The sequence below is a fragment of the Aquarana catesbeiana genome, linkage group LG03, assembly GCF_042186555.1.
Source record: "Aquarana catesbeiana isolate 2022-GZ linkage group LG03, ASM4218655v1, whole genome shotgun sequence".
Lineage (NCBI taxonomy): Eukaryota > Metazoa > Chordata > Amphibia > Anura > Ranidae > Aquarana > Aquarana catesbeiana.
The window spans coordinates 95,714,857-95,733,677 of record NC_133326.1 but is presented as its reverse complement, the minus strand read 5'-3'; the positions used below and the strand labels follow the sequence as shown (position 1 = coordinate 95,733,677).

Sequence of the window (18,821 nt, the reverse complement as noted above, 5' to 3'; positions counted from 1 at the left end):
TCTCACGGAGCAAAGGCATATGAGAGAACTGGTCACGCTGAAGCAACCAATTGGTCGCTGTTCATGGACTGGACTTGTGTCAAGGTCAGGACCCCAACACCAAGCCCCCGCACAGCACGAACTCTACGAGGAGTACGCATACGCAACATGGCTAGAAAACGGTCGGCTGCTCAGAACGAAGTAACAGAACGCACTGAAGAACAGCAAGGCCTGTGAAGAGCGACCTGAAAAAACAGGAACGAACGAACAAGAATACAATGACTAATTAAAGTCACGCGGAACTTGCTGCACGCACTGAAGAGCAGATACAAACCCACAAGCACAAACTGAACGGCGGAAAACGATCTGAAAGCCACGAGTCTGAAAAAGCGCGAATCGTCTCTCACCAAACTTTTACTAACAGGAGATTAACAAAAGGAGCCCAAAGGGTGCCGCGCTTGGTTCTGAACTGGCCTTTTCTAGTCTCGTCGTACGTGGTGTACGTGACCGCGTGGTTGGCGATCGGAAATTCCGACAACTTTGTGCGACCGTGTGTAGACAAAACAAGTTTGAGCCAACATCCGTCGGAAAAAATCCTAGGATTTTGTTGTCGGAATGTCCGAACAAAGTCCGACCGTGTGTACGGGGCATAAGAATTGCAGCAGCGTTCAAATCGGCTATTAAAATGGTTGCACTCTCTCTTTGTAGTGAGAGCAGTCAAGGCCTATCTGAAGTGACTGCTCAGATACGGAAAACAAATGTTTGTGGTGCTACCTGGAGGTCCCAGGATAGGGCAGATAGCATCTAAATCAACTTGTTTTAGTGATGATTCGTCAAGTTATTATTCAGGCTTGCGGTTTGAAGAAAAGGTTTCCTCCTTATGCCCCGTACACACGGTCGGACTTTGTTCGGACATTCCGACAACAAAATCCATGGATTTTTTCCGACGGATGTTGGCTCAAACTTGTCTTGCATACACACGGTCACACAAAGTTGTCAGAAAATCCGATCGTTCTAAACGCGGTGACGTAAAACACGTACGTCGGGACTATAAACGGGGCAGTGGCCAATAGCTTTCATCTCTTTATTTATTCTGAGCATGCGTGGCACTTTGTCCGTCGGATTTGTGTACACGATCGGAATTTCCGACAACGGATTTTGTTGTCGGAAAATTTTATCTCCTGCTCTCCAACTTTGTGTGTCGGAAAATCCGATGGAAAATGTCCGATGGAGCCCACACACGGTCGGAATTTCCGACAACACGCTCCGATCGGACATTTTCCATCGGAAAATCCGACCGTGTGTACGGGGCATTAGAGTGCACTTTACCAGGGCAGTAAGCGCTTCATGGGCGGTGCGTTTCCAAGCCTTTATATCTCAGATTTACAAGGCCGCTACTTGGTTGTCTATACATACATTCACTAATTTCTATCAGTTGAATGTAAGACAGCAAGAGGATGCTGCTTTTGGCACATTGTACTGCAGGCAGCAGTGTAGGTCCTCACGTCTGATGGCGGTCTGTGTTTTATTTGTGTCTCCCTCCCCTCAGTAGGCATTGCTTTAGGACATCCCACTTAGTAATTACTATGAGCCTCTGTGTCCCGTGATGTACGATAAAGAAAGTAGGATTTTTATAACCGCTTACCTGTAAAATCGTTTTCTTGGACACGGGACACAAAGCTCCCACCCCTCTTACTTATTGCTTTGCTACAAAAACTGAGGTACTCCCTGTAGAGGAGGGGTTATATAGGGAGGAAACTTCCCATCTGATTACACCAGTGTCGAGTACCTGAAGGTGAGATATAACCCACTTAGTAATTACTATGAGCCTCTGTGTCCAGTGATGTACTCCAAGAAAAGGATTTTACAGGTAAGCTGTTGTAAAAATCCTATTTTTACACAGCGTGGCCCCGGTCCTCCTCTTCTGGGGTCCCTCAGCGGCATTGGTGGCTCCTCCCAGCATCAAGTGTCCACGTTGGAGAAGCGCTTTCCTTGGTGGACACCCATGCGGGCACGGTCCCGAGTCTCGCATCTGTGTCCTTTTACATAGAATGCAGGACTTGGCCCCGCCCCCCGGGGGAGCCAATGGCTGCGCTGCTATCAATCTATTAAATCAGGACATGAGAGACCAGCTAGAGATGGTGTGCTTGTTCCCGGACGGAGGATGACAGCGTTCAGGTAAGTAAAACTGGGGGCTGGGGGGCTGCAACGCTACAGAAGGTTTTTCACCTTAATACATAGAATGTGTTAAGGTGAAAAACCATGAGTGTTTACAACCCCTTTAAGCCTTTCAAAGCAAGCCCTTTGTTTTTTAAAGGATACAGCAAATCTGTCAGCCACAGGAAAGGTAAAATCTCTGACATTAAACAAAGTGTATGTTGTGACCATATAACTCCATTTCATAATATCCACATTGTAGTAGCAAAAGAAACCATTGTTATTATTGACAATCCATAATAAACTCACTTGAAAAATCTCCTTTCATGTTGAGTGCTGCCTGACTGCTGGCCATCTCTTTCTACAATTTCCTAGACTCCCTCTGCATGATTTGCAGCTTCTCCTCTGCCCTTTAATTTTGATTTCCAAGGACTATATATTTCATGATACCTTGTTGCCTGTACTGACTCTGCCTCCTGAAACTCTTCCTCTCAGCACCTCTGTAGTTTAGAAGGCAGGCTCTGTACAGTCTATGACACAGCAGTGCTTACTCACAGGCAGTGGCGGCTGGTAAAGTTTTAGGATGGTGGGGCACCAGACCCTGCCCTTCCTTTTTCACCCCTCCCACTTCTCAAAAGCCCCATTCTTTATAGAATCCACCCACTCCATCCCCTGTATTCCACTTGCTTCCACCCATAGTGTCATGAGTATACAGCCCCAGCATCACGGGACAGGAGCATACAGCCCCAGCATCACGGGACAGGAGCATACAGCCCCAGCATCACGGGACAGGAGCATACAGCCCCAGCCTCATGGATTAGGGATTACAGCTCAGCATTACAGATCGGGGTATATAGCTCAGCCTCGCAGATCAGGGTATATATACCGACTCTGCAGTGAGAGATGGCAGGCGGGTGGAGGCGGATTGGGGCGGTGCTATACAGCTATATATATACTCGCCTTCCTTCCTGTATATAGAGACCTTCCTCCATCATCACTGACTGCAGATATACATCATCTGTCCTGTATACAGCTCTATATAGAGTAACAGGACAGATGATGTATATCTACAGTCAATGATGATGGAGGAAGGTCTCTGTATATAGGAAGGAAGAAGGTGGGTGTATATAGCTGTATACACAGGACAGATGTACTCACAATTTGTGTATATTATGTAGTGTGTGTGTGTATGTGTGTGTGTGTGTGTGTGTGTGTGTGTGTGTGTGTGTGTGTGTGTGTGTATATACACACACACATATACATACACACACACACACACACACACACACACACACACACACACACACTCCAGAATGACTGACAAGTGACCCCTCCTTATTGGACATGGCATAAATCCCCAAAATGTCACCCTAATGCTCCAGTCCAGCCGCGCGATCATCTGCCCTGGCCCAGTCTGAGTGGAGAATGACTGAGAAGCGCAGGGAAGTGTGCGCAGAGAGGTGGCTGTCAGTGTCAGAGACTAGTCTAGAAACAGAGAATGAGTGAAGAAGATTGAGCCTGAGGCCCTCAGAGCAGGAACTTAACGTTAGCCGGAATCACGCTGCTCAGGCCTTCCTTAATCCACCACGCGCACATTCAGCTCCACAGCAGAGTAACAGGTGGCCGGCAAACCGAAAGTGACGCAGCGGTGCCGCAAAAAGCACCACCCACCGTCCCCCGGTCCCTGCCAATCAAACACAGCAAAGGAGCCAAAGGAACAAATCATTGTAGAGTGGGAGTGTTTGCTGGTGCATCGCTTGCACCCCGAACACTCCTTAAACACAAAGAAATCAGCCTCCCAGTTGCAATCAGCTGATAGCAAGGTGTAAAAGCATCCCATAGACAGCTGTGTGCCTGGACACACTTAAAGGACCCCTTCTTTTTTTTATGACTAGCTTGGGGGGGGGGGGGGGGGGCAGCACCCATGTGCCCCCTATTCCCCCTATTGACAGGCCGCCACTGCCCACAGGGGATAATGAGGATATATCACAGTTTTCAAGGAAGTCAATGTGTGGGGATCTTTACAAAGTAAGTTTACAAACTTTAAAATCATTAAGATTAATTGGAGTAGGCTAGAAATAACAGGAATTAAAAATGAATGCAAAAAATAGGATTTTACATTTTTGACCTCACACTGTCACACAGAATTTTTTTGTTTTTTTTCCTATCAGAGTAGGAGGAAACTAGAGCCAGCTTTTAATTGCTGCCTCTCTGTGTGTGTCTCTGCAGCAGATTTTCTCTTACTTTCTGTGTAGTGAAAAAATTGTCACTGACCTCAAATGAGGGAAATATTGGGATTCCCCTGAAGCAGTAAACCTGTGGGTTTTTTTTTTTTTTTTAATAAAAGGTTTACAAAGGTAATGTGCACGGCTGGTGCGACCTCTGTTCTTGTTGTAGTGCAATAAAAACCTGATAGGAGTATAAAACCTTCTCCACTCTATCCAAAACTATATAAATATTTTGTGTGAATATATACTTTAGGGACACTAAAAAAGGGTAGGGTAGGCAGATGGGTGTACCAGAAGGTAAAGTGGATGTAAACCACAGACATGAACAAAGCTTACCCCTCTATAACGTGTACTTGTTTCAATCCAGAGCACTAATGGGGAGATTTACTAGCACTGGAGCACACAAAATCTGGTGCAGCTGTGCAAATTAACCAATCGGCTTCTAACTTCAACTCGTTTAATGAAGCTTTGACAATAAAACCTAGAAGCTGATTGGTTACTATGCACAGCTGCACCAGATTCTGGGTGCATCAGTTTTAGTAAATCTCCTAAGTGTCATTTCTGTCTGCTGCCTCATTGTACTGCTATCTAAATTAATCAGATTCTGACAGGTTTTCCTGACACCAGGAGGTAAAAAGGGGACAGGGGAAGGAGTTCCAGCACACAGCCTGTGTGTGACAACCTCAGCTCTTTTCCTGTGTGCTGTGTGAAAGGGGGAAGTGTCCCTTCCCTCCAATCGGCTCTCACTGAGCTCTGCAGAGTGTAATGCCAGCTCCCCACCCCCTGCTTTTTGAAAGCTCAGGCAAGGTGTATAAATTATGCACTTTAGATGTAGAGAAAACTGCAGATAAACAGGTACAATTTATGTGGGAAGATTTCATCTCTGTTTTACCTGAGGCTCATCACTTCGCTGGGTATATGGAAGGATTTACAAAAACTTTAAGGCCTTTTTTAGCAAAGTGAAATTAAACTAAAGCACAATCAATGGTTTTCTGAGTAGTAAAGGTAATAACAGAAACGTAGATAGGTTACGGTTATCAGGCAGAACTTTTATATGTTTAAAATGACAGTTCCATTTCATAATTGCTCACAATTTAAAAGTTTTCTACGGTCGTTTATGCACACAATTTTATGCTTCTTGAAAATATTCATAGCATAAATGCTTAAGATGAAATTGTCATCCTGAAAGTGATTCATAAATCTGTTTTTTTTCTACAGGTTTTATATGCTGTATAATTACTAATATTTGATAGTGTGTTTATGAGAATCAGGCGCCTTTTTGATCATTTAGCTGCTCTTAGCATATAAATTCCTTCGTCTTGGTTGCTGTCCAAAGGTATGTGTGATGGAGTTGAAAAGGAACAGCACATGCATACAATTATCAGCATTAACAAAGCCAACTAAAATAAATGTCTCAATGTAAGAAAATAATTTCAGTGTAAATGTATATTTTAAAAGCTGCTTTTATGGACCGAAAACTGCAGTACATACTTAGGAGCAGCTCACACTCTTGGCTGTCACATTATGGTAACTTGATGAACTCAAGTACTTGTTAAAGGTTTGGCTACTGAAAACTTTGTAGTGTCCTTCAGACATCCTCTGTCAATGTGAATTTAACAGTCCTGAATCTGATCTGTGATGTAAAGTAATGAGCTCTGCTGTACAGCTTACAGAAAAAGGAGACAATGGAAGCTTCTATATCTATATCTATATCTATATCTCAGTGTTCAGGTTCTTTAATTTTATGTCTTTACAACGAATTTGATAACTTTTTGTTTTTCAGAATTCAGAAAATAACAAATTTGGAATGCCTTAAAAATCTTGATGTCTTGGACTTACATGGAAATCAGGTATTGTTTCAACTGTCAGGACGTCTGCCAAATGCTATTATAGTCATACTGACCTACAAATGAATAAAGTATCTTCTCTGAGTACCACCAAGGAAATATGAAACTCTAGAGCCTGGAAACTGTTAATGAGTTTTAAGTACCCATGCTTGGGGCAAGTTAAAGGTAAATGAACCCAGTGGAATACAATACCCAGGATTCACTCAGAATTGATCACTGCAGAAAGTTACAGGTTACAGATGAACAGAGCTTACAGTACGACTTTACTTTGGTTGTGGAGAACGATCCTATCCTGGTCATTTAGACATGTCAAACAGTACAACACATCCAAACATAACCCCTGAGATCAATGAGCATTTAGTAAACCCAAATCGAAAAGCACTCGCCTTCAGGGTTGGCTGCGGCACACAAAATGTGTTTTGCAATGAAGCTTCTCCTACATTAACCTGGTGACAGTATTGGAGAGTATTTACCCCATTTGCTTATATTGCTAAATTTGGGGATGCAGTTGAGGAATCTGCTAAGTCAACACCTCAATACTAGCAAAATATACTAAGCTTGCATGCCATAGTACACTATATAGTTTGACCCAACCAACCTTAAAGGTGAGCTATTTTCAGTTTGGGCTTACTGAGCATACATTGATGTAAGGTGATACAATTAGATGTGTTCTCCTACTGTTATTATTATGTTTACCCATTGATGAATTAGGGAATGGACAAGCTGCTGCACCACTCGTTCTTAAAAGGGAAATGTGGGAATCAAAAATAACAATCAATCATACTCCCCTAGATGGCTGCAGCACTGATCCCAACTGCATCTGTCCCTGCCGTCTCTACACCAAGAGCTGAGCAATCAAAGTCTGCTGATCACTCAGCTCTCAATCTTCAGTAAGAAGAGAGTTGCTGAAAGGTTGAGTCAGTTGCTGCTAGTTGGGATCCTTGCAGATCCTGGACCTACACTGTGATGTCCTGCCTTCTGATCTAAATACATTTGAACTGTTATTGCTTGCCTCATCCAATGCGCTCTTCTAACCTCCTGATGTTGCCTAGGGGCCCAATCTGGGAAAACTGCACTACCAAATTTAAAGCTGACAATATCGGTGGCCAGCATCTTCTGCATTTTGTGTTATGCCGGCCTATAGATGAAGTCACCACCAGGTCTGGCACATGTCCAGTCATCTGAGGGGGAAAAAAAATCCTTTTTCCTTGATCTCATGAGATCTCACAACGTATAGCCAATATCTCCCTGGAAGGCACTGGGGATGTAACCTCTAAGCAGGCTTCTGTCAACAGAGCCTACCTTGTAAACCACAGAGGTGTTTAGAGAAGGAGTTTCAGGAGGCGGAGTCAGTACAGAATCACTGCTTGAAGGCAGCAAGGTACCATGGGATATATAGTCCTTAGAAATTGAAAGTACACAGCAGAGGAGAAGCTGCATAACATGCAGGGAATCCAGGAAGTTGTGGAAAGAGATTGCCAGTAAATAGGCAAAACCCTCATTTAAGTCCTCTGCATTTATATATAGTGTCTTTCTTTTGGTACAAATTTTCAGTTTTGGTATGGATGGGTTTCTACAAGGACATGATGATGGTTTTAGAAAAAAAACCCTGAAAACTAAAATTACATTAACTCTAGGCCCGATGGGATGTCTATGAATGTATAAAACACACATTTTAAGGTGTCACTGCTATCAGAAAAAGTAGCTCTAAAAGTACTTGGTGCTTTTTTCTTCAGTGGCACCTTTTTTGTTTCTAAAAGAATAATCCCTAATTTGGCACCATTGTGAATTTTATAGTTTCTGTTCCTGACTACATAGATGTTTCATGTAATAAGACAACAGGCAGTTGTGGCCATGTTATGCTCACTATGTATACACGGTGAAAACCCCAATCTTTGCATTTCCTTCAAGACAACAGAGTATGTCTGCTACCTAGCATAACATTGTCACAACTGCCTCCTGTCTTATTATGTGAAACCATACATGGTGAAAACCCTGATCTTTAATTTCCTTAAAGATATGCCTAAAGGTTAAATACACTAATGTATAAAGAAACAAAAAAATCGTTTTTCTTTTCTGCTGTTACCTTTGTAAATGGTGCAGACTTGCCATCAGGGCAGGTGCAGATACAGGGATGTAGTAAATAAAATGAATTTCAAGTTTGAGATTAAATGTTTATTAGATTTTCTGACTTTCTGGTCAATAGGCTGGCTGGGTTCACACAGGCAGCAGATCAGAGGTAATAAGAGGCAATTCATTTGCGTTTTTACGGCTCTACAACCGCTCGCCTCCAAACGAACATGGCAGCAGCTTGGGTAAGTATATATGCCCCAGCCTTGAGTCTTGGCTTTGCAGTGTGGCAGTTTGGATTGATTTACTAAAACTGGTAAAATTTGGTCCAGCTCGGCATAGACCATGGGTCCGTGCAGTGACCACAAGCTAAGTGTTGGTTTGTGGTTGTGGTGTAGTATTTAAATGCAAATTCCCCCTTTTGGCTGGGTAAAAACAGTGACCTATGGTCACTGATTGGTTAAAGTGATTGAAAATGATCACCTTATAAAACAACCCATTCAGTTTAAAATAGAAATGAAAGCAAAACATGTTTGTATAGATATAAAAATACATTATAAATGATTTTTTCCCCTTTTTTTTTTTTTTTTAAGTGATTACATTCCCTCTGATCTCAGCTGCATAAGAGCTGGGGGAGGAGAATCAGCAGTATACAGAGCTTCCCAGTGAATGGCTGTGCAGCGGGGGGGGGGGGGGGGGGGGGGTTGGGTCAGGACAAGTCTGATTGTTGGAGGAGAGCACATCCAGCATAGCTGGAGAACTGACCACAGTGTGTTCTCCTGTTAAGGCCTCATGTACACTGGATCTTCTAAAAAAATGCCAGCAGCATTAGCTGTAGAATGAGTTTTGCAGTGGCGCTTTTGTAGTAGCGTTTTTTAGCTTTTTTTTTTTTTTATTTTTTTTTATTTATTTTATTTTTTTTCGTTAGCAACACTATACTCCCACAAACGCTTATGGCTCAAAATGCTGATAAATGCAGTATAGCTGTGCTTTTCAGCGTTTTTTTTTTTTTTTGTTTTGTTTTAGCATTTTTAGCGTTTTTAAGCTATTATCAGTTAGAGCATTTTTGCAGCTGAAAAACTCTTCTTAAAACCCACTAGTTCTGGGTTTTTTTTCCAGCCATAAAACGCCCCTGTCAAAAAATGCTGATAACAGCCAATGTGTGCATGGACCCATAGGATAACATGCTGGGGAGTTTACTTGCTGCAGAAAAAAAACACCTGAAGCCAAAAACAGCAGCTGTTAAAACATCCAGCGTGCATGAGGCCTAAAGACCCGTACACACGATCTGACTTTCCGACGGGAAATGTTCAATGACAGGCTGTTGGTGGTAAATCCAACCGTGTGTATGCTCCATCGGACAATTGTTGTCTGACTTTCCGCCAACAAATGTTGGATAGCAGGTTTTCAAATTTTCCGCAGACAAATGTGTGTTGTCGGATTTTCCGAGCGTGTGTACACAAGTCCGTTAGACAAAAGTCCAAAGTACAAATGCGCATGCTCGGAAGCAAGGACGAGCCAGAAGCGGTCGGTCTTGTAAACTAGCGTTCGTAATGGAGAATTAACATTCGTGATGTGGCAAATTATGAAATCTCCAAATGCAGCGCACAATTCTCTTCTTCTTTAATGGGATAATAATGAAGCTGCTTTGCTGGTGATACTGATGGAGTTATTGCAAACGAATTTTCAAAGGCTTTTTTTTTTTTTTCTAGTGATATCAAGAATAATGCTTTTTATGCTTTTTTTTTTTTTTTTTTTTTTTTTTTTTTTTATTTGGGCAAGTTACCACAGCATCATTATCCCATAGTTTTTAAGATCAAAGATACAACTACTGTATGTTGCTGTCCCTTGTTAATTTTACATTGTATTTTTTAAAATGTAACTGCCTACTCCCAAACTGTCATTTTGAAGTAAAACACATAGCCAAGTATTATTCGCCACAATTTTTTTATTGTGCGTTAAAAAAATAAAACAAATAAAATTAGACGTGTTATCTGCCAATAGAACTTACCAAAAAGTGCATTCTGTGCATCCAAAATTTTAGAAAATATAACAAATCAAATCATTATTCAACCAAAAAAATGTCAAAGCAATAACTCCAAGGCCAATAATAAATAACACGTTATCTCCTCCAATTCTGCAACATGTCTGGTTGACGAACGGCCATTCAGAAATGAACTGAAAAGCACGACATGAAAAGAGCGAACTGAAAAGCCCTAAATGAAAAGCGAATCAACACTCACCAAACTTCTACTAACACGAAATTAGCAGAAGGAACCCAAAGGGTGGCGCTAAAAAGCTGAAAAACCACGTAGTACGTCACTACGTTCGTAATTGTTGGCCAACAATTGTGTGGCCGTGTGTATGCAAGACAGTTTGGGCTAATGCCCTTCGGACAAAATTCCACGGTCTTGTTGGTCAACAATCCAATCGTGTGTACGAGGCTGTAGGCCCCATTCACACCTGAGCGTAGCCTTTTCAGGCAGAAAGTCGCACGATTTTGCTGCGATTTTGTACAGGTCAAAAGGTCACCAATGTAAAAAGCAGAAAAACGCCCAAATCTGCCTAAAAAAAAAAAAAAAAAAAAAAAGTTCCTGGAACTTGTTTGAGCTTCAGGCGTTTTGGAGCTTCTGACTTCAGGCTTTTTGGAGTGGAGATGTGAACCATCTCCATGGAGAATAATTGATTTTTTTTTTTTTTTTTCCCCCCTCAAGCTACAAAATGCTCAGGTGTGAGTGGGGCCTTAGTGTGGTCAGTTTTTTTTTTTGTTGTTGTTTTTTTTGATTTTTCATAAAGTTTAACAACACTTTACAATTGCAATGATATATGAAGGTTAACATTTTGACAGTATGTAATAATTTGGAAAACCAAAGATATGTATGACAGACAATATTTTCGTATTCCATCCAATAAAAAAAAATTATTAGTAATCTCAACAGGTTATGCAGTCTGAATGTTACAAGAAGGGTGCACAGTAAGGTCACTTACAGTAGAGTATTTCTAACTGACATTGTTCTGGAGTTGGATCCACGGCTCCCAAGATTTCCTAAATTTCCCAGTGGAGCCGATCGTAAGGTGGAGTAGTGTTCATACTCTTTAATTATTTTGAGGTGTGTCTTGACATCAGATATGTTAGGAAGCGTGGATTGTCTCCATTTTCTCGATATCATTAATCTGGCAGTGAATAGAATGTGCATTATAATGTTTCTGAACTTAGTTGGTATGTTGGTGATTTCTAAGCTAAGGATTGCTAGTGGAAGGGAGGGTTTTAGTATAAGACCAGTGAGGTCTGATATGAACACAAATACTTTCTTCCAGAAGGGAATATATGAGGACATTCCCAAAGTATATGTATCAATGAGCCTGTATGTGAGCAGCCTCGCCAACATGTTATCATCTATGTTTGCAAATTTGTACATTTGGACCGGGGTTAGGTACAACATAGATGAAGCTTTTGAGAAAGTTCCCAATAGTTGATGCTTTTAGAAGCGGTATGATTATAGTGGATGGCTTGGCGCCATTGTTGGTCAGAAAAGGTTGTGTTCCCCAGCGTTTGAGGGCTGAAACTTTAGTGAACGTGCCCTTGTCACGAATGAGTGTATAGAACAGAGATATTCCTTTTAATGCTAGCAAAGTGGAGAATAAAAACTCCCACACTTTTTTAGGCAATCTCAGTAGGGGACAGCTTTCTGTGTCGTGTAGGAAGCCAATTGTCTATAAGTGAAATTACTTTTCTGCGATAGATTGTACCGTGCTTGCAATGAGTGATAAGGAAGCTTATTGTCCTGAGTTACCGCGGAAAGTTTTTCCTTCCTGAGGTCTGTCCAGGAATTTAAAGAGAGATCTGGGATGATAAATTGGAATATTGCCAATTTAATCGGGATCTTCGTGTAACATGTTACACCCTGGATATTGGAGACAAAATATTTCCATGCCCTGAGGGCAGCCATAATTGTTGGGTGATTAATGTGGTATTCTGTTTGGGTTACCCAGTCAGCTAGGAGTAGTGTACCCAAATCACCTTTGGTTATAAAGGATTGTTCTATGTGTCTCCATTGCTTACCCAACGTGGGGGTGAACCAATGGCGAATTTGGTCTAGAAGTACCGCTACGTAGTAATCTTTCACATCGGGGAGTCCCATGCCACCTGCTTTTTTCAGTCAGATAGTTACGGAGTGAGGACAACGTGGTTTTTTTATGTGACCAAATGTAGGATCACAGCATGCTTTGTAGGGATTTGAAGAATGTGTCAGGGGTGACTATTGGTATTGCTCTGTATAGATATAATAGTTTTGGAAGGGTGGACATTTTAAACGCTGCAACTCTACCTGCCCATGATAGGTGCTGTTTGCTGATCTTCTGCAGATCTTGTTTACAAGTGTTTAGGAATGGGGTGAAGTTGTGTGAGAACAGATTATTAGTTGGTATGGTTAGGGAAATGCCTAAATAGGGCATAGAGGAGGGTACCCATTAAAATGGACTTTTGGATTGTAGTTTCTTTTTTATGGGATTTGCTACACCTGCTTGTAAGATATTGGATTTTGATTTGTTAACTTTGTAAAAGGAGCATGCGTTAAATTTGTCAAGAATGTCGCACATCGCTGGGAGGAAAGAAGCCGGTTTCGTGAGAGTAAGGATGATATCATCTGCAAATAGTGTGATTTTATAATTTTGGTCCGCTACTTGAATGCCTTGACATGATATATTATTATGAATGGTTTGGGCCAACGGTTCCATCATGAGTGTGAATATAATAGGGGAGGGGACACCCTTGCCTAGTACCATTGGTGATTTTAAAGGGTTCAGAGCGGGTACCATCTGTGAATATACAGGCTGAGGGGGAAGAGTACTGGGCTAGAATGGCTTTTAATATGTTACCTTGGAATCCAAATTTAGTAAGCGTTTTTGTTAAGTAGCGCGAATGAATCCGGTCAAACGCCTTTTCGGCGTCTAGCGCTACAAAGATTGCAGGAATTTTATTAGATTTAGAAAGGTGTATAAGATTTGATTTTCCTAGTGGTGTCGGGTGCCTGTCTGCCCATAGTGAAGCCTACTTGATCTGGGTGGATAATGTTTGGCATAAGTGGTGCCAATCTCTGGGTCACCAATTTCGCATATATCTTGAGATCGGTGTTCAGTAGCGAAATTCGGCAAGCGTTTTGTGGTGATACTGGCTCCTTCCCTGGTTTAGGTAATGGAATTATAGTGGCTGATAACATTTCGGAGGGAAATTCGCCTGAGGACGCAGCAGTATTGAATATGTGACATAGGTGAGGAGTCAGAATATTGGAAAATGATTTGTAATATTCGGCAGAGAACCCATCTGGACCCGGGGCTTTGCCACTGGGAAGAAATGAGATTGCATGGGTGAGTTCTTTGATAGTAAATGGAGCATTGAGGGTTGACAGTTGTTCCTCAAAGTGTAGGGAGGCTAGAAAGCTATCAGTGTTTGATATTGTAGGTTGTTTCACCGAGGGGTCATCTTTTAAGTTGTACAACTTTCCATAGTACTCTTTAAAAGTGTTTTCAATGTTCCGCGGGTGAAACATTTTATTGCCGTGGGTGGGGTGTAAAATGTATGGAATTTTATGCTTGATTTTTCGTTTTTTGATCAGCGATGCCATTAATTTGCCGGCCCTATTGCCGTGGGCATAAAAATTGGCTCGCATTTTGAGCAAAATTTTAGCATGATTGCCATTGAGGAGGGATCTAAGTTCGCTCCTGGCTTGCCAGAGTTTGTTACTAGTGGATGGTTGTGGGTCTTTTTTGTTGGTGATTTCCAGGCTTTTTATGGTATCTTATAGGTTTGTAAGCTGCTGCGTCCTTTGGCGTTTTGCCCGCAAGCTAATCTTGATTAGAACACCTCTTATAAAGGCTTTGTGAGAAGCCCATACTATAAACGGGTCGCTGACCGTTCGTTTAGGTGAAAGAGGTCTTTCAGATGTTGTTGAATCTGGGTGTAGATGTCAGGAAGTGACATTAGGTATGGGTCGTTGCGCCAATTATTAAAGGTAGCGCTTTCTTGCTTTTCCCCCAGTGTTATTGAGATGGGCGCATGGTCTGACCATGTTGTGGTGTGGATTTCTGAAGCAATGGCATATTGTAGTAGCTGTTTATCTCCTAGAAATAAATCAATTCTAGAGTAGGTACAGTGTGGCTTCGAAAAAAAAGTAAAGTCTCGCTCCGGGGGGTGCTGATCTCCAGATGTCATAGAGCTCGTTTGAATGCAGGAAGGTTAGAGGCGTTGATGTTCAGGGTTTTTTCGTTGTAGGACCTTTCACATCAGTAGTAGCATCCGGAACTAGGTTAAAGTCACCGCAGAGAATGACTCTGCCTTGTTTTTAATTTTGTCACTTTTTTCCATATTTTGTTAAGGAATGAGATTTATTTATTTTGCAAACTAGTATTATAAATCTGCCTTGCTTATCCGTATTAAGATTCAGTAGTTTGAAGGCTACAGTGTCTTTGACAGCTATCAACACTCCTTTGGTTTGGTAGGTGCGTTTGCCATAAACAAGTGTGGGAAATTTTTGTGTGAGATGGAAGGCGCTTGCGTTTGGCTAAAGTGTGTCTCCTGGACACAAAGCACATCGCAGTAAAGTGTACGGGTGTCTGACCAGAAAGTGTCTTTTTCCTGGATGGTTCAGGCCCTTTGCGTTCAGGGATGTGATTCTAAAAGGCATGGTGGTTCTGGGGGGAGTCACGTATTAGGAGAGCTAGGTTGGCAGTATTGTTGTGTATAGGATGTAGTGAAGAAGAGTTACTGACTTTTTGAGAGTTCTAGGGTCTGTTACGGTTCAGCTAGCAGGATCTTCCTGCTGGTGTCTGCGCTTGGGGGTGGTTTATATGGAACAAAGAGAGAACAATTGTAAAGTCTACAGCAAATAGTGCATATAGCAAAAATACCAGAACGAGAGAGGAAAAAAAACAGAACGGTGGTTCAGAACAGAATTTTAAAGAAGAAAATGCAGAACTCTGCCTGCGCGGTGGATACCGCGTCAAATATTTGGGGTGTTTTAACAAATGAACTGAGCTCATTCGAGCAATCCAGGGCAAACTGAGTCGCGTATCAAAGCATATCTGATTCAGGTGGTCATGTCATCTGGAGGGTCCAGGTCTTCCCAGTTGGTATTGCGTTGTGAGCGGTTCTCTCGAGGCTGACGCTGTTCCTGTGGTTCCAGGATATTCCACTGCCGGAGTAGTGTAATGCCGCGTATACACGGTCGGACTTTCCGGCATACTTGGTCCGGCGGACCAGAGTGTGCCGGACAATCCGCCCGTGTGTAGGCGCCGGCGGACTTTTCCGGCGGACTTTTTCCCAAAAGCCCGCCGGACCTAGATTTGAAAAAAGTTTTAAATCTTTCCGCCGGACTCAGTTTCGGGCGGAAAGTCCGCTCGTGTGTGTGCTGGTCCGACGGAAAGCCCGCTCGTGTGTATGCTGGTCCGACGGACCAGATACGACACGAGGGCAGGGTATTGCATCTCGCGCTCGCTGCAATAGGAAAAACACATTTTCCTATTGCGGCGAGCGCGGGGCATACCAGGCCCTTAGGTCTGGTATGGATTATAAAGGGAACCCCCTACGCCGAAAAAACGGCGTGGGGTCCCCCCTAAAATCCATACCAGACCCCGATCCGAGCACGCAGCCTGGCCGGTCAGGAAAGGGGGTGGGGACGAGCGAGCGCCCCCCCCCCTCCTGAACCGTACCAGGCCGCATGCCCTCAACATGGGGGGGTGGGTGCTTTGGGGGAGGGGGGCGCCCTGCGGGGCCCCCCACCCCAAAGCACCTTGTCCCCATGTTGATGAGGACAAGGGCCTCTTCCCGACAACCCTGGCCGTTGGTTGTCGGGGTCTGCGGGCGGGGGCTTATCGGAATCTGGGAGCCCCCTTTAATAAGGGGGCCCCCAGATCCCGGCCCCCCACCCTATGTGAATGAGTATGGGGTACATGGTACCCCTACCCATTCACCTAGGGAAAAAGTGTAATAAAACACACTACACAGGTTTTTAAAATATTTTATTAAACAGCTCCGGGGGGGGGAGATCTTCCTCCGGCTTCGGGGGTCTTATTCCGGCTTCGGGGGTCCCTGCGCTTCATCTTCTCCCGGCGTCCGGTTGGTTCTTCTCCTGGTGTTCCAGTTCTTCGGCCGGCTCCTCTGCTGTCTTCAGGTAGCTCTCTTGCCAGCAGAGGTCCGGACTCCTGGGCTTCTGGGCTTCTTCTCTTCTCTTCTCTTCTCCAGATGTTGACACGACGCTCTCTCCGGCTGGACTGCTCTCCGAGGGCTGCGTTGTGACTTATATAGGCGGAGACCCCGCCCAGGAGTCCAGACCTCTGCTGGCAAGAGAGCTACCTGAAGACAGCAGAGGAGCCGGCCGAAGAACTGGAACACCGGGAGAAGAACCAACCGGACGCCGGGAGAAGATGAAGCGCAGGGACCCCCGAAGCCGGAAGAAGACCCCCGAAGCCGGAGGAAGATCTCCCCCCCCCGGAGCTGTTTAATAAAATATTTTAAAAACCTGTGTAGTGTGTTTTATTACACTTTTTCCCTAGGTGAATGGGTAGGGGTACCATGTACCCCATACTCATTCACATAGGGTGGGGGGCCGGGATCTGGGGGCCCCCTTATTAAAGGGGGCTCCCAGATTCCGATAAGCCCCCGCCCGCAGACCCCGACAACCAACGGCCAGGGTTGTCGGGAAGAGGCCCTTGTCCTCATCAACATGGGGACAAGGTGCTTTGGGGGAGGGGGGGGCCCCGCAGGGCGCCCCCCTCCCCCAAAGCACCCACCCCCCCATGTTGAGGGCATGCGGCCTGGTACGGTTCAGGAGGGGGGGGCGCTCGCTCGTCCCCACCCCCTTTCCTGACCGGCCAGGCTGCGTGCTCGGATCGGGGTCTGGTATGGATTTTAGGGGGGACCCCACGCCGTTTTTTTCGGCGTAGGGGGTTCCCTTTATAATCCATACCAGACCTAAGGGCCTGGTATGCCCCGCGACGGGGCTCGCAAGGTGTCAATCTCGCCGATAAAAGCGGCAAGATTGACATCCTTTTCTAGTCCCGTCGCACCTGAGTCACGTTCAAAATGAACGGACTTGTCCGTGTGTGGGCAAGTCCGTTCATTCTGAAAGTCCGCCGTAACTCCGACGAAAGTCCGTCGGAAAGACGGGCGGACTTAGCCCGCCGGAAAGTCCGGTCGTGTGTGGGCAAGTCCGTCCGTTTTAAAGTCCGGCGCACCTGGCGGACAAAGTCCGTCGGAAAGTGTGCCGGACCAAGTAGGATAGAAAGTCCGACCGTGTGTACGCGGCATTAGACCTTCTTCCAGAGATCTAATGGTGTAGGAATTGTTATCTTTCGTGATAATGAGCTTCACCGGGTGGCCCCACTTTTATGGGATTTGATGGTTCCTCAGAGGTTTCGTGATTGTTGCTAGATTTTTGCGTTGCTGCATTGTGAATTTTGAGAGATCATCCTAGAAGGAGAAGTTGGTGTATTGTTGTGGATAATCCGCAGTGTTTCTGGCAGCTCTCATAAATTTTTCCTTTTACGTGGAAGAAATGGATGCAGACAATGGTGTCTCTCGGGATGGTTTCAGGCAGGTGAGGCGGTTTTGGCAGGCGATGAATGCGATCAATTATTAGCTCGCTTTGTGGTGAATCAGGTAGGAAAGTTGCCAACAGATGTAAGGGGGCCCCCAGATCCCGGCCCCCCACCCTATGTGAATGAGTATGGGGTACATGGTACCCCTACCCATTCACCTAGGGAAAAAGTGTAATAAAACACACTACACAGGTTTTTAAAATATTTTATTAAACAGCTCCGGGGGGGGGAGATCTTCCTCCGGCTTCGGGGGTCTTATTCCGGCTTCGGGGGTCCCTGCGCTTCATCTTCTCCCGGCGTCCGGTTGGTTCTTCTCCTGGTGTTCCAGTTCTTCGGCCGGCTCCTCTGCTGTCTTCAGGTAGCTCTCTTGCCAGCAGAGGTCCGGACTCCTGGGCTTCTGGGCTTCTTCTCTTCTCTTCTCTTCTCCAGATGTTGACACGACGCTCTCTCCGGCTGGACTGCTCTCCGAGGGCTGCGTTGTGACTTATATAGGCGGAGACCCCGCCCCCTTTTGATGTCACAGTCCCTGGGCATGCTGGGACTGTGACGTTTTAGGGGGCGTGGTCAACATCACCCAGTGACCACGCCCCCTAAAACGTCACAGTCCCAGCATGCCCAGGGACTGTGACATAAAAAGGGGGCGGGGTCTCCGCCTATATAAGTCACAACGCAGCCCTCGGAGAGCAGTCCAGCCGGAGAGAGCGTCGTGTCAACATCTGGAGAAGAGAAGAGAAGAAGCCCAGAAGCCCAGAAGCCCAGGAGTCCAGACCTCTGCTGGCAAGAGCGCTACCTGAAGACAGCAGAGGAGCCGGCCGAAGAACTGGAACACCGGGAGAAGAACCAACCGGACGCCGGGAGAAGATGAAGCGCAGGGACCCCCGAAGCCGGAAGAAGACCCCCGAAGCCGGAGGAAGATCTCCCCCCCCCGGAGCTGTTTAATAAAATA

The 18,821-nt window shown here is 44.7% G+C and overlaps 1 protein-coding gene across 2 annotated transcripts in view; it reads left to right on the top strand.

Moving 5' to 3' along the window:
• LRRC49 (leucine rich repeat containing 49) overlaps nucleotides 1-18,821 on the top strand; it is a 183,011-nt gene that overhangs the window by 49,773 nt on the left and 114,417 nt on the right. For both annotated transcript variants that reach the window (XM_073618837.1, XM_073618836.1), the window contains exon 7: nucleotides 6,148-6,214. In XM_073618837.1, the coding sequence (XP_073474938.1) occupies nucleotides 6,148-6,214 (67 nt within the window). The remainder of the gene's footprint in view (nucleotides 1-6,147; nucleotides 6,215-18,821) is intronic.